This window comes from Phyllobates terribilis, unplaced genomic scaffold (genome assembly GCF_046119375.1).
Source record: "Phyllobates terribilis strain yellow unplaced genomic scaffold, ASM4611937v1 Scaffold_3__8_contigs__length_932513732, whole genome shotgun sequence".
In the NCBI taxonomy this organism is placed as follows: domain Eukaryota; kingdom Metazoa; phylum Chordata; class Amphibia; order Anura; family Dendrobatidae; genus Phyllobates; species Phyllobates terribilis.
Window position 1 is genome coordinate 192,323,641 of NW_027362763.1, and position 16,907 is coordinate 192,340,547.

A 16,907-nucleotide genomic window follows, 5' to 3' on the forward strand; every position below is an offset into this window, starting at 1 on the left:
TAGCTAGTAATTTTTTATTACAGTATCTTATGAGTCATATCTTATGAGTTATGATGTGACAGTAGCTCCTTATGACCTATTTTCCCAAAATCTGCACTAATTTTTCATCCTTCCAAAAAATGTTCCTTACTCTTGAGCTTGAATTATTTTTACAATTTTGAGAACAATTGATTCCTATTCCTTTCATATAACTGCTCTAAGTACTTTTCTACTTCGTTATCCAATTTTTATACCCTATTATTTTATTTTTGATATATTTAAATAATCGAAAATAGGGATATTTTTCAATATATCAATTGCCACCAATCGTGTTTTCGCCTTTATGCTAACATTTGTTCATTCAGTGCAGAATGGATCACTACGTGCCATTCTTCTAACAAGGTGGGCAACACTATGAAGAGGTCTGCATGACGAGGGAGTGTCACATAGGTCTTGTGATGTGTTGCTGCCATCACTTTCTAAATAACAGTTTTAGGTGTAAACTAAAATCCAAAAAGTCATAGTTTGCACAAAAAATTACAATAAGTTAATAGTATAACCACACTCAACACTGTTACACTCGCGCCCAGACTGTCTGGCGTGAGCGTGGTTAGTGATCCCACTGGACCATGAACCGAGGAGTGCCTGGAGGGGCGTGACTAAGTATGAACCCGGTCCGACCAAGGTTGCACGGCGGCTCAGTCGACTCCATGAACCAGGGAGGAACCAAGCAGAGGGACTAGGTGCTACTCCAAGTCAGACCCCGGTCACAGCTGTTGACCCACACCAGGGAATGCAGGAACAGGCAGGTTAGACTGGCATATAGACAGGTGGGTACTGGCAGGCACGACTGGTATGCAGATAGGTGGGTATTGGCAGGCACGGCTGGTATGCAGACAGGTGGGCACTGGCAGGCTCGTCTGGCATGCAGACAGGTGGGCACTGGCATGCACGGCTGGTATGCAGACAGGCGGGTACTTGCACATAGGAACGCAGGCAGGATAGGGACCAGTACAGACTGGGATACAGGAACAGAGCCGCAGGTGCGGTAGACAAGCCGAGCAGAGCAAAACCAGCAGATGCGGTAGACAAGCAGAGCAGAGCAAAACCCGCAGGTGCGGTAGACAAGCAGAGCAGAGCAAAACCCTCAGGTGCGGTAGACAAGCCGAGCAGAGCAAAACCTGCAGGTGCGATAGACAAGCAGAGCAGAGCAAAACTCGCAAGTGCGGTAGACAAGCAGAGTAGAGCAAAACCAGCAGGTGCGGTAGACAAGCAGAGCAGAGCAAAACCCGCAGGTGCGGTAGACAAGCAGAGCAGAGCAAAACAAGCAGGTGCGGTAGACAAGCAGAGCAGAGCAAAACCCACAGGTGCAGTAAACAAGCAGAGCAGAGCAAAACCCGCAGATGCGGTAAACAAGCAGAGCAGAGCAAAACCCGCCGGTGCGGTAAACAAGCAGAGCAGAGCAAAACCCGCAGGTGCGGTGAACAAGCAGAGCAGAGCGAAACCGCAGGTGCGGTGAACAAGCAGAGCAGAGCGAAACCGCAGGTGCGGTGAACAAGCAGAGCAGAGCGAAACCGTCGGTGCGGTGAACAAGCAGAGCGGAGCAGAGCGAAACCACCGGTGCGGTGGACAAGCAGAGCAGAGCAAAACCGCAGGTGGGGTGAACAAGCAGAGCAGAGCGAAACCACAGATGCGGTGAACAAGCAGAGCAGAGCAAAACCCACAGGTGCGGTAGACAAGCAGAGCAGAGCAAAACCCGCAGGTGCGGTAAACAAGCAGAGCAGAGCAAAACCCGCAGGTGCGGTAAACAAGCAGAGCAGAGTAAAACCCGCAGGTGCGGTAAACAAGCAGAGCAGAGCAAAACCCGCAGGTGTGGTAAACAAGCAGAGCAGAGCAAAACCCGCCGGTGCGGTAAACAAGCAGACCAGAGCAAAACCCGCAGGTGCGGTGAACAAGCAGAGCAGAGCGAAACCGCAAGTGCAGTGAACAAGCAGAGCAGAGCGAAACCGCAGGTGCGGTGAACAAGCAGAGCAGAGCGAAACCCGCAGGTGCAGTAGACAAGCAGAGCAGAGCAAAACCCTCAGATGCGGTAGACAAGCAGAGCAGAGCAAAACCCGCAGGTGCAGTAAACAAGCAGAGCAGAGCAAAACCCGCAGGTGCGGTAAACAAGCAGAGCAGAGCAAAACCCGCCGGTGCGGTAAACAAGCAGAGCAGAGCAAAACCCGCAGGTGCGGTGAACATGCAGAGCAGAGCGAAACCGCAGATGCGGTCAACAAACAGAGCAGAGTGAAACCGCCGGTGCGGTGAACAAGCAGAGCGGAGCAGAGCGAAACCACCGGTGCGGTGGACAAGCAAAGTGGAGCGAAACCGCAGGTGCGGTGGACAAGCAGAGCAAAGCAAAACCGCAGGTGGGGTGAACAAGCAGAGCAGAGAGAAACCACAGATGCGGTGAACAAGCAGAGCAGAGCGAAACCGCAGGTGCGGTGAACAAGCAGAGCAAAACCGCAGGTGCGGTGAACATGTAGAACCAGATACACACAAGGTACTTACAATGAAATAGCGAGTGTACACAAAACTCACAAACAGAAGTTCAGAGACAATGAGTTGGAGTTAAGTGCAGGTTCAGACACTGCAGGAAAAGGGAAGGTTCAGACATAGAGACAAACAGGTAACGGGCTAGGACACAGTTCAGACAGGAACTGAAACAGGAACAAGATACAGGAACGAGCCTGGGAACTCAGCCCCCAGGGTGGCGGAAACAGACTTGAAGTCACAGATACAGGTAACAGGCCTGGGTATACAGCCACCAGGGGCGGAACAGACAAGATACAGGACAGGACCTGGCAACTCAGTTGCAAGGAACACACTGAAGAAAAGTGTTGCTCAGGCACCCCCTACTGGGTGGAGGGGGTTTAAGTATCCAGTGACTCACAGCAATAGGCTGGGGAGGCATTAGGAGTGTGCACACAGTAACTATAAGAATCAGGCAGTAACCGCGCCGCCGCCCTAAGCAATCAGACAAGAGACACAGCAGGTACTGGAGCAAAGTGTGCAGCCTGGATTGATAGGTAAGATCGCGGTCTTGCATGGTGGGAGGTGGTAAGCCATGCAAGCACGCCGCCAGGGATGTTACAAACACCAACGGAGCTACTGAAACCCCCACCTACTGTCTCCTTCCCCGTTCCTATAGAATGTAAGCCCGCAAGGGCAGGGTCCTCTTCCCTCTGTACCAGTCTATCATTGTTAGTTTGTTTACTGTAAGTGATGTCTGTATCTGGTATGTAACCCCTTCTTATGTACAGCACTATGGAATCAATGGCGCTATATAAATAAATAACAATAATAATAGGTTCTACTCCTGGGATTATGGGGTGGGTTGGCATAGTGTATGGTAGACTGATCCCTCTAGTCTTTATTACAGGTACACTAACAGCTCAGCATTACAGTGATTTGGTGGAACCAGTGTTACGGCCATTTCTCCAAAATGTCCCAGGAGCTATTTTTCAACATTACAACACCAGGCTGCATGTTGTTTCTGCTATTGTGAGCAGCCTGCATGGCCTAAACGTGCTACCATGACCTGCAGATTCTCCAGATTTGTCTTCCATCGAACACATCTGTGACATCATAGCTCCGCAATTGCAAAGGGAGCTGCCAGCAGCAGATTTTGATTATTTATGTTCCCAATGTACTCGCTACTGAAAAAATGTTGATGTTATAACATTTTTGTTTCAATTTTTTCATCATTTGCATGTCACTAACATGTCTATCCATCCTGTGATTTACATAACTCCATGACTTTTCTATCTTGGTGTTGTAGTTTTAATGTTGAAGAAAGTATAAACGATAGCAACACTGCCTAGTACCCATTAAAATGGGTAAATATGTATGTACAGTGGTGTGAAAACGTGTTTGCCCCCTTCCTGATTTCTTATTATTTTACATGTTTGTCACACTTAAATGTTTCAGATCACAAAACAAATTTAAACATTAGACAAAAATAACACAAGTAATCACAAAATGCAGTTTTTTTTAAATGAAGGTCTTTATTATTAAGGGAGAAAGAAATCCAAACCTATAGGGCACTGTGTGAAAAGTGAAAACATAAATTAACTGTGGTTTATCACTTCTTTAGGAAGCTGAGTTCAATTTCCCTAGACACACACAGGCCTGATTACTGCCACATCTGTTCTCAATCAAGAAATCACTTAAATAGGACCTGCCTGACAAAGTGAAGTAGACCAAAAGATCATCAAAAGCTAGACATCATGCTGCGATCCAACAAAATTCAAGAACAAATGAGAAACAAAGAAATTGAGAGCTATCAGTCTGGAAAAGGTTATAAAGCCATTTCTAAAGCTTTGGGACTCCAGCGAACCACAGTGAGAGCCATGGAACAGTGGTGAACCTTCCCAGGAGTGGCCGGCTGACCAAAATTGCCCCTAGAGCGCATCGACGACCTAACCAAGAGGTCACAAAAGACCCCACAACAACATTCAAAGAACTGCTGACCTCACTTGCCTCAGTTAAGGTCAGTGTTCATGACTCCACCATAAGAAAGAGACTGGGGAAACCACTGCTGAGAAAAAAGAACATAAAGGCTCATCTCAGTTTTGCCAGAAAACATCTTGATGATCACCAAGACCTTTGGGAGAATAGTCTGTGGACTGACGACAGAAAAGTTGAACTTTTTGGAAGGTGTTTATCCCATTACATCTGACGTAGAAGTAACACAGCATTTCAGAAAAGGAACATCATATCAACAGTAAAATATGGTGGTGGTAGTGTGATGGTTTGGGGCTGTTTTGCTGCTTCAGGATGTGGAAGATGTGCTGTGGTAAATGTAACCATGAATTCCGCTGTCTACCAAAAAATCCTTAAGGAGAATGTCCGGCTATCTGTTCGTGACCTCAAGCTAAAGCGCACTTGGGTTATGCAGCAGGACAATGATCCAAAACACACCAGCAAGTCCACCTCTGAATGGCTTAAGAAAAACAAAATTAAGACTTTGGAGTGGCCTAGTCAAAGTACTGACCTTAATCTGATTGAGATGCTGTGGCATGACCTTAAAAAGGCGGTTCATGCTCGGAAACCCTCCAATGTGGCCGAATGACAACAATTTTGCAAAGATTAGTGAGCCAAAATTCCTCCAGAGTGTTGTAAAAGACTCATTACCAGTTATCACAAACGCTTGATTGCAGTTGTTTCTGCTAAGGGTGGCCCAACCAGTTATTAGGTTCAGGGGGCAATCACTTTTTTTACACAGGGCCCTGTAGGTTTGGATTTCTTTTCCCCTTAATAATAAAAATCTTCATTTAAAAACTGCATTTTGTGTTTACTTGTGTTATCTTTGTCTAATATTTACATTTGTTTTGTGATCTGAAATATTTAAGTGTGACAAACATGCAAAAGAATAAGAAATCAGGAAGGGGGCAAACACTTTTTCACACCACTGTATTTCAGGTATTTCATGGGCTCATCAATGGAACTTCATGAAAAGACATAAATGAGATGGAGAGTCAACTGCACACAGTTAAAGGGTTATTCCCATCTTCATAAATAGATAATGTTGGCAAGGAGCACAAGATTGCGGCTTATTCTTTTTATCAGAACATTCGTAATACTCTTGCAGTTTCTATCTCGATCAGGTGAGAGCATAGTAATAACCTGCTTTATCAAATGTGATGCAAACAAGTTTCCGTACAGAAAGTATTAAGAACCCATATAATAGTGTGGACTCTGTACCAAAAAGGTTCTGGCCATAAAACAGGAAAAAAATTGCTGAACTATTGTGTCTCCTTATCTCATTCAATATTCTGAAGGAATTAAGGAAACTAAGGGAAAAACAAATGCAGAGGGCAAAAGTGACAAGTTCAATAGATTCTTATGGGATGACGAGTGGACACCTGCAGATTAACTGCATAGCGTTATTACTGGTGACAGGTTCCCTTTAAAGATGACACATTTCCTTTGTATTTTAGTCAAAAAATATATATTTTCATCTTTTACATTTTAACTCCTTCACCACCTTGGGTTTTTCCATTTTTGCGTTTTCGTTATTTGCTCCCCTTCTTCCCAGAGCCATAACTTTTTTATTTTCCCGCAAATATGGCCATGTGAGGGCTTGTTTTTTGTGGGGCAAGTTGTACTTTTGAACAACACCATTGATTTTGGCATATAGTGTACTGGAAAACAGGAAAAAAATTCCAAGTGCGGTGAAATTGCAAAAAAAAGTGCAATACCACAATTTTTTTTTTATTGTTCAATAAATGCTAAAACTGACCTGCCTTTATGATTCTCCGGGTCATTACGAGTTTGTAGATAACAAACATGTATAGGTTCTTTTTTATTTAAGTGGTGAAAGAAAATCCAAAATTGTAAAAAAAAAATGGCACTATCTTCCGAGACACGTAGCGTCTCCATTTTTTGGTATCTGGGGCCGTGTGAGAGCTTATTTTTTGCGCGCTGGGCTGATGTTTTTATTGATACCATTTTGTGATGGATACGATGTTTTGATCGTTTGTTATTGCATTTTATTGCAATGTTGCAGGGACCAAAAAAACGTAATTCTGTAGTTTTTTTTCTCGTTACACTGTTAACCGATCGGATTTATTGTTTTCCAAATAAGGGCATTTTTGATTTTTTTTTTGCTAAATTTTGAATGGGGCAAAAAAGAGGTGATTTGAACTTTTATATTTTTTACATTTTTTTTATATTTGTAAAAACTTTTTTTTTTACTTTTTACTTCCTTCAATTGTCTCCTTACGAGACTTGAAGCTGCGAGCTTCTGATCGCTTGTGTTACACATAGCAAGGCTTCAGCCCTGCTATGTGTAACAAAAATGCTCATCTGCTATGAGCGCCACCCTGTGGACGGCATTCATAGCAGTTCGGCAATGACAACCACAGGGGTCTCCTGCAGACCCGGGTTGTCATGGCAACCCATCAGCGCCCCACGATCATGCGACAGGGGCATGATGGCTGGAGCTAATGACTCGCTTCCGGTGCGATCATGTTAAATGCCGCTGTCAGAGATTGACAGTGGCATTTAACTTGTTAACAGCGACGGGTGGATCATGATTCCACCCGCAGCTGTTAGGGGCACATGTCAGCTGATGAAATCAGCTGTCATGTGCCTGAAAAGGTGCGGGCTCATCGCGAGAGCCCGCATCACAAAGGGGGAGCATTTTTTGTAGCCAGACAAGAGTCTTTCAATTCTTGTTTGAGGGATTTTCATCCATTCTTCCTTGGAAAATGTTTCCAGTTCTGTGAGATTCCTGGGTCGTCTTGAATGCACTTCGTTTTTGAGGTATAGCCACAGATTTTCAATGATATTCAGATCAGGGGACTGTGAGGGCCATTGTAAAACCTTCAGCTTGCGCCTTTTGAGGTAGTCTATTGTGGATTTTGACACGTGTTAAGGATCATTAACCATTTGTAGAAGCCATCTTCTTTTCAACTGCAGCTTTTTTTACAAATGGAGTTATGTTTGCATCAAGAATCTGTTGAAATTGGGTAATGTTTGGGGGTTAATTGTACTGTACTTTTGAAAATGTTTAATAAAAAAATATCTGATTCAAAAAAAGAATTTGTTGAAATTTCATTGAATCTATTCTTCCTTCTACCCGTAAAATGTTCCCTGTGCCATTGGCTGTAACTCAACCCCAAAGCATGATTAATCCACTCCCATGCTAAATGGTTGGCAAGATATTATTTTCCTGAAATTCTGTGCCCTTTTTTCTCCACACATGTTTGCCTAAAATACAAAGGAAATGTGTCATCTTTAACTTTAGACCTTTTAGTGATCATTTCATCTTCAACTTACTTAACTGTGACCAGGGGTACCAAAACTTTTACATACCACTGTATAATAAAATGTGTTTCTACAAAACAAAATCTTATTTATTCCTATTTTTTGGGGTAAGGCGCTATATTTATTTTATTTGAATATAGAGATGTATCTCTTTGTACCAGAACAATGTGCCTGTAAAGAATAACAACTTACTTTTGAGAAGTAAGCAGAGAGAATTCTCCTATACTCGGTAGCGCAGTCTGTGACTCACAGCTATAGCTACTACCTACTATGCCAGAGGTTTTGAGTTTGAATCCTGGGGAGAAGACCAGACTTCAAGCAGAGAATGTATGTAGTGTTGTACAAAGCACAGATATTATGCAAAAATATACAGTAATGCCATCTTATAATATATCCACATAAACTATCTCTTTATACATACCACAGCATAATTAATTACATATATAAATATTTATTTCTTGATGATTTGATGGACATTTTGTTCAGAATGTAGATGACCAAGAAGGAATTTTATCTAGCCAGGCAAGAAGTGGTGTTGTCATCCGGAGTGTGAAAATGTCATTCTTGCCAAAAACAAACCATTGATCATTTTTATGTGGCACAAATAAGATCAACGATACAGGGCTGTTTTATAGTTTATCTCTGATCTTTTTGAACTCCCCAACTATTGAACTATTGTTTTTGTTTGCAAAGGAGTGGATCTTAATGATATACAGTAATTTGCCCATGTTAAAGGACATTGAAAGGGAGTTGTCTCTTTAGAGGCACCGTCTTTAAAAATTATCTGATCTCACCTGACTTTGCTTTTGGCACCATGAGCAAAGTCAGATATTTATCTTGTAGCAGGATGTAACATACCTGGCGGCGTCCTTGCATAGTGGTCCATCTCCCACTGTGCAAGAGCGCGCACTTGATCTCCAGTCCAGACTGTCACTTTGGCTTCTTTCCATGTTGTCTGCTTTGCTCTTGCTGTTTAGGGCGACGCCCGCCGAACTTCCTGATTCTTGTAGCTGCTGCAGACACACCCCTAATGCGTCCTCAGCCTATTGCTGTCTGTCACCTGGTATTTAACCCAGCTCCTCCCTGGAATCCAGGCCTGAGCATCTTATTCTGTCAGTTGGCTTTTGGTCGCTGACATGCCAGGTCCTATCTATGTTTCCTGTCTTACGGTATCAGTTCCCGTGTCTGAACTGTGTCCTGTCTGTGCACTCTAGCCACCTGTCTCTCTGCCTTCCTGGAGGCTGTATTTCCAGGCCTGTCTGAACACGCTCCTAGCCTGTTTGTCTCGCCCTCTGGGGGTCATATACCCAGACTCGCTCCTGTATTTGTTGCAGTACAGTTCCTGTCTGAACTGTCTCCTAGCTTCTTACCTGTTTTGTCATTTTGTCGGTTTGCTCCCTTTTTCTGTAGAGTCTGAACCTGCACCTAACTTCTACTCGTTGTCATTGTACTTCCGTTTGTGAGTTGGAGTCCTTTCGCTACTTCTTTGCAAGTACCTTGTGTGTATCTGGTTCTGCTTTTCTTTTCCAGTCTGTTCCGTGTGAACAGAGCCCTATCCCTTTTGCTTTGTCTTTGTTTACCTCTTCGGCGATTTATCTCAGCCTTGTCCACCGCGTCTGCGGTTTCGCTCTGCCCAGCCTTGTCCACCGCGTCTGCGGTTTCGCTCTGCTCTGCCTTGTCCACCGCGTCTGCGGTTTCGCTCTGCTCAGCCTTGTCCACCGCGTCTGCGGTTTCGCTCTGCTCAGCCTTGTCCACCGCGTCTGCGGTTTCGCTCTGCTCAGCCTTGTCCACCGCGTCTGCGGTTTCGCTCTGCTCAGCCTTGTCTACCGCGTCTGCGGTTTCGCTCTGCTCAGCCTTGTTCACCGCGTCTGCGGTTTCGCTCTGCTCAGCCTTGTCTACCGCGTCTGCGGTTTCGCTTTACTCTGTTTGTTTACCGCATCTGCGGCTCTGAACTTGTCTCCCAGTCTGTACTGGACCCTACCCAGCCTGCGCTCTAGTCTGCCTGTTCCTGTATTCCCCGGTGTGGGTCAACAGCCGTGTCCGGAGTCTGACCTGGAGTAGACCCTGGTCCCTCTGCTCGGTTCCTCCCTGGTGCACTGGCGTCGTATGCCGTCGTGCGACCTTAGTCGGATCGGGCAGATACTTAGTTACGCCCCTCCAGGCACTCTCCGGTTCATGGCACAGTGGAACCACTAAACACGCACACGCCAGTCAGTCCGGGCGTGTGCATTACACAGCAGAACTATTAAATGTATCATTACAAGTGAAACCACAGAGATAAAGGGCTGAGGACTAAGGCAGCATTAGAACAGGAACGATAGTGATTGGTTAAGAGAATTTTTTAACATTTATTTTTATTTTATTTTTATATTTATTTTGACGCATGCTTTAACTCTTTCATGACATATTGTAAAGGACATATTGATATTCATGCTATGGCAACTCCATTTTGTCTGCTTGCTTCAAAATCATGTTATTATACTCTTTGCATAACATACATTCTTTCCTTCTTTCCTCTTGATTCACAAGCAACTTTCCGACATTAACCTTTTCTCTCAGGAACATTCTATGAGACACCCTGCTCCTGTTATCTAGCTAGTCTGAGCCGGGATGTATTACCTTGTAACTTTCCACCATGTACCGAACTAACGATAATATGACCATATGTGTATTTCCGTAATAATTGTACTAACATTGGTTCAAGCTTGTAGTATGGCTAAAGGTGATTAGATATTAATAAACTCAAAACAATATAAAATGCTAAGTAGAAATAAACGTAGTTAGAGATTCTTGAATCCCCCCATACAGACCTTTGCCTCCGCCTGGTTTTCTATTGGATTGCAATCAACCTTGTAACATAATAATTTGACACTCACTTGGTCAACCGTGAAGGGTCATTACTGCCCTCCCTCAACAATATGACATATATTTACGTCATATGTCATGTCCCTGACTTTGATGTGGGCTCACACGCTGAGCCCGCATCTTTCCCCGCACATGATGATTGATTTAATCAGTCATCATCTGCCTTTAACAGCCGCAGATGAAGCGGTGTTTACCAGTTAAATCCCGCGTCAATCACTGACAGCGGGATTTAACATGCACCGGCCGAAAGCGTGTAATTCATCCCGACCATCGGCACCCCTATCATATGATCGTGGGACTCCGATGGGTCGTCATAACAGTTGGGGGTCCGCTGATGACCCCTATTTCTGTCATTGTGAATCTCCTGTTAATGCTGGCTTGTGGCCGCTTTTCATAGGAGATCGTGATTTTCGCCATACATAACAATGCTGAAGCCCTGCTATGTGTAGCACAAGTGATCGGATGATCGCAGCTTCAAGTCTCCTAAGGAGACTATTAAACAGAGTAAAAAAAAGTTTTAAAAATATAATAAAAAATTAAAAAACACAAAGTTGAAAATCACCCCCCTTTTACCCCATTGAAAATGAAACAATAAAAAAAATACACATATTTTGCGTCGCTGCATACAGAAACGTCCGATCTATCAATATACAAAGTAAATTAATACAATCGGTAAACAGCGTAATGAGAAACAAAATCAAAATTCCAGAATTATATTTTTTTGCTATAAAATGTAATAAGAGGCGATCAAAACATTGTATCCATCACAAAATGGTATCAGTAAAACATTAGGGCACAAAAATGAGCACTCACCCAGACCCAGATCCCGAAAAATAAAAACGTTATGGGTCTCGGAAAATGGTGACAAAAGCAAAAAAAAAATTTTCATACAAATTTCCGAATTTTTTCCCATCACGTAAATAAAAAAAAACTATACATGTTTGGTATGTGAATACTTGTACTGACGGGGAGAATCATATTGCCAGGTCAGTTTTACGATATAGTGAATATGGTAAGTAAAAAAAACAATTGTGGAATTGCACTTTTTTTGCAATTTCACCACACTTGAATTTTTTTTGCTGCTTTCCAGTACACTATATGGTAAAATCAATTGTGTCATTCAAAAGTACAGCAACAAACAAAGAAAAAAAAACAGCATCCACAGCAAATAAGTAAAAACATGACCTTTCATTTGCGATATTTAAAAAAGAAGGATTATAAGAACATGAACATAAACATAACCAAAAATAGTAGAAAAAAGGAGGAGGGGAGGCATAGGTCTGCGCGTTTCAAGCTCAACCGCCCTTAGTCCTGACATTCAATAGTACAACTATTGGCGGAAAAATAAAAAAGTTATGGCTCTTGGAAGAACGGGAGGAAAAAACGAAAAAGAACAAATGGAAAATGGCCCAAGGGTGAAGAGGTTAAAAACAATCCCGAATGGGAAAACCCCTTTAAGCTCTGTCCCTACTGGCAAAGCGCCACCTTTCATCTGTTCTCCAGATGTAAGTGGAAATGATCAGCAGAAGGCTAACCAAGGATGTGTTCTTTGCTGAATTTCTACAAGACTATTTGCTTCAAGAACAATCAGAAGATGCTGTAGACTTATAAACAGAGTGGGGTATGTGAGCTGAAGTAGAAGACTATTTCTTTACTCCTTGTTTCCGCATGTGTTATTTTGTGGTTTTGTTGCCTTCAGTCTGAATCTTCAACGTGCACATTCCAATAAGAACAAAGAAAACTATTGGATTAACAGGTGTGTCCAAACTTTTGATCAGTACTGTATAGGATTTTTTATATTTCCAAAGGGGTAAAAGTTTCATTGCCCTCCCTTGCCTAAAATGGATAATTGTTAACTAAATTTTTCCTGGCATTTGGGGAGCTAAGATTTCCCATTGTGTGTATGTCAAATATGGAAAAAAGGTCTTGGCAGTGATCGATTTAACCCCTTCACGACACAGCGGATGTGCATTTTACATGTATGAAGTGAGTACTAGAGTCAAGTCCACTCCATTCACTCCGTGGGCTGGCTGTGTTATACAGCAGAGACTTAAAGGGGTATTCCCATCTCCAAGGTCCTATCCTAATATATGATAGGTGTAATAATAATATTAGCAAATACCTCCAATTAGAAATTTACCTAAGCTACTGCAATGTCAATGTAATTTAAACAATTTAAAACAAGTTCAAGTCCCCTAAGGAGACTGATTAAAATTAGTTTAAAATAGATAGATATATTTTTAAATATAAAATAGATAGTATAGAAGTATACATAGTATAAATTTAGAATAAAAAAATTGAAATCACCCCTTTTTCCTGAAGTGTAAATAACAAAATGTTCAGGATAAAAAAAAGTAACATGTCTAGTACAATTATCCAAAGTAAATAAATAATATTAATAATATAATATAACACTACACACAGTCAACGCCTAAACTTATACATTAGAAATGCTCTTTTTGTTCACTTCACTTTTAAAAAAAGTGAAATAAAAAGGTGACCAAAAAGTCGTATTTACCCTGAAGTGGAAACAATAAAAACTATAGGATAAATGTATAAAACTAAAAACCCTAAGCTCGCATACAACTCTATCAATAGAAAAATAAAGTGATGACTCTCAGAATATGGCTACACAAACTAATTTGTCAGTATGTTTTTATATAGTTTTTTTTTAAGTAGTAAAACTTGTGACTTATAGAACAAATTCAACCCAAAAGACAATGATGGAATTGATTGTTTTTTGTTTCAATTCCATCCAACTTCGAGTGTTTTTCCAGTTTTCAGTAGATTATAGGGTAAAATGGATTGTGTCATTGAAAATGAAAACTCGTCCTGCAAACCCCTCATAGAAAAATAAAAGTGAATTGATGAAAGTACAATTTAAGACTTTAGGCTTTTTCCTTTTAATGCTGATGAAACATGACTCATTTTTGGAATTTGTCACCCACGGCATCCATTTTTTTGGACACATCATAAAAAGTTAATGAAAAGCTCGTATCAAGTTATCAAATATCTGTGAAAAAAAAAAGATTTCACTGGTCATCTCAGGAGAGAATAAAGTAGTTTACTAAACTGTTTCATAACCTTTTGTCTTGTGGTATGCTAACATACACCATTCAGATGAAAACCAAAATTAAAATTTTTTGGCCTCTGTCTAAGGAACACCTCTGGACACATGTAGCGGGTACGTCAGGAGCTTTCCTGCCATACACACTTAGGAAAATAACTTATGATATGAACAGACCCTAAACTAAATAATCGGCTGAAACCCAGGCTGATATATTTATCAATTTTATGCCGCTACCTTGTGGCAAAATTTCAAAACAATGTGTTTTTACGACAACGCCTAGAAGATAGCTGACGACTGAACGAGCGATTGTCTGATCTCTATCTAGATAGCTTTACTCACATTGATACTTTCTGTCAACTGATACTTACAAGTAAGCCTCCGCCAAGCAGTCCTGGAAGCCACCACTCATAACATGAAATTGGACTATAGAAGGGTCTGCCATCTTCTACGTAATCGGCAACAAGTGGAGTCAAGTTAAGGACGATAGCCAACAAAGCCAGCACCAACAGAAAGAATCCATTGCAAGACGACCATTTTTCTGTGCAAGTCATGTTGTTGGAGAGCAAACTAGCCTATGAGTGAAGACTTAAAAGTATCAGAGCTTCATAGAGAGTAAAGTTAAAGTTTACCAGAGGAAAGAAAAAAATTATAAAAACGATTAACAGGCTAAAGTCCACAAAAAGGAGGAAGCAAATTACAAATAATTCTAAAATGCCTTGGTGCCATTAAGTTATAAAATGTTATCTTGTTTTATTATTATTGATTATTATCCTGCTTTATTTTATTTTTTTTATTTGTTAGGCTTTGCTTTTATAGGGCAAGCACTTTATAGACATCATCATCCCTGTCCCCATTGAGGCTCACAATCTGGATTCCCTATCAGTATGTCTTTGGAATGTGGGAGGAAACCAGAGAACCCAGAGGAAACCCACAGAGAACATACAAACTCCTTTCAGATGTTGTCCTTGGTGGGATTTGAACCCAGGACCCCAGCGTTGCACAGCAATAATACTAACCACTGAGCCACCGTGCTGCTTTATTAACTATTTTGCTTTATTAATATTAGTACATTACTTCCTTGTAATGCCACTAGTTTAGCTTGTATTTTTGAAAATACATCTAGTAGTGAACCCAACAGATTATGTAGTTTTCTAAGCTGGACCTCCCCATATCTGACTGATCTTTACAATTTAACCTTTGCCTCCTGTTATGACTAAGGATCTGCATTTCCTAAAATCTGCAAGATTCGTTTATTTTAGAGGATTTGTTTTTTTAATAAGACCCAAAAAAATGATCCAGATTGTTCATCTTTTCATCATTTTTCAGTACATAACAGATGGGACCAAAATCTGTACAATAAATTAAGTTTATACAACTATCTTAAATCTATTGGCAATGATGTATTTGAAGCACAGCACTCTTGGGAAAAAATTCCTAAAGCAGTAGATTGCAGGGCCAGGTCTATTATAATATTAGTCCAAAAGGCGCAAAAATAGGTTGTAATGTTTGGCTAATAGAGTCAAACAAATAATTTAAAAGCATTATATCACATATAGTATTTTCAAACCAAAAACGCAAAAGGATTTTTTTTTTTTTTATGATGTTTATATGTACAATTTTTCACGGACAAGAATATGAAATTTGTTTCATTTAATGGCTTTTTTTGTGTTGCCTTTAGGTTTATTGGCACATTTTTTCCGAAATGCAGAGTGTTCAAAGCATGGCATTTTTTTCACAAAGCTTCTCTATAGGATATGAAAAACAGCAAAAATAAATGATATAAACAGTACAGACCAAAAGTTTGGACACACCTTCTCATTTAAAGATTTTTCTATATTTTCATGACTATGAAAATTGTACATTCACACTGAAGGCATCAAAACTATGAATAAACACATGTGGAATTATATACTTAACAAAAAAGTGTGAAACAACTGAAAATATGTCTTATATTCTAGGTTCTTCAAAGTAGCCACCTTTGGCTTTGATGACTGCTTTGCACACTCTTGGCATTCTCTTGATGAGCTTCAAGAGGTAGTCACCGGAAATGGTTTTCACTTCACAGGTGTGCCCTGACAGGTTCAATAAGTGGGATTTCTTGCCTTATAAATGGGGTTGGGACCATCAGTTGTGTTGTGCAGAAGTCTGGTGGATACACAGCTGATAGTCCTACTGAATAGACTGTTAGAATTTGTTTTATGGCAAGAAAAAAGCAGTTAAGTGAAGAAAAAAACGAGTGGCCATCATTACTTCAAGAAATGAAGGTCAGTCAGTCCGAAAAATTGGGAAAACTTTGAAAGTGTCCCCAAGTGCAGTTGCAAAAACCATCAAGCGCTACAAAGAAACTGGCTCACATGAGGACCGCCCCAGGAAAGGAAGGCCAAGAGTCACCTCTGCTTCTGAGGATAAGTTTATCCGAGTCACCAGCCTCAGAAATCTCAGGTTAACAGCAGCTCAGATTAGAGACCAGGTCACTGCCACAAAGAGTTCTAGCAGCAGACACATCTCTACAACAACTGTTAAGAGGAGACTTTGTGCAGCAGGCCTTCATGGTAAAATAGCTGCTAGGAAACCGCTGCTAAGGACAGACAACAAGCAGAAGAGACTTGTTTGGGCTAAAGAACACAAGGAATGGACATTAGACCAGTGGAAATCTGTGCTTTGGTCTGATGAGTCTCAAATTTGAGATCTTTGGTTCTAACCACCGTGTCTTTGAGCGACGCAGAAAAGGTGAACGGATGGACTCTACATGCCTGGTTCCCACCGTGAAGCATGGAGGAGGAGGTGTGATGGTGTGGGGGTGCTTTGTTGGTGACACTGTTGGGGATTTATTCAAAATTGAAGGCATACTGAACCAGCATGGCTACCACAGCATCTTGCAGCGGCATGCTATTCCATCCGGTTTGCGTTTAGTTGGACCATCATTTATTTTTCAACAGGACAATGACACCAAACACACCTCCAGGCTGTGTAAGGGCTATTTGTCCAAGAAGGAGAGTGATGGGGTGCTACGCCAGATGACCTGGCCTCCACAGTCACCAGACCTGAACCCAATCGAGATGGTTTGGGGTGAGCTGGACCGCAGAGTGAAGGCAAAAGGGCCAACAAGTGCTAAGCATCTCTGGGAACTCCTTCAAGATTGTTGGAAGACCATTTCCGGTGACTACCTTGAAGCTCATCA

At 41.6% G+C, this 16,907-nt stretch overlaps 1 protein-coding gene across 1 annotated transcript in view; it reads right to left on the reverse strand.

Annotated features, from left to right (window-relative positions):
• Positions 1-14,355, reverse strand: part of TM4SF20 (transmembrane 4 L six family member 20) — a 90,635-nt gene extending 76,280 nt beyond the window's left edge. Inside the window, exon 1 of the mRNA XM_073674419.1 lies at positions 14,095-14,355. Within this exon, the coding sequence (XP_073530520.1) occupies positions 14,095-14,277 (183 nt within the window). The 5' untranslated portion in view covers positions 14,278-14,355. The remainder of the gene's footprint in view (positions 1-14,094) is intronic.
• Between the last annotated feature and the right edge of the window lie 2,552 nt (positions 14,356-16,907).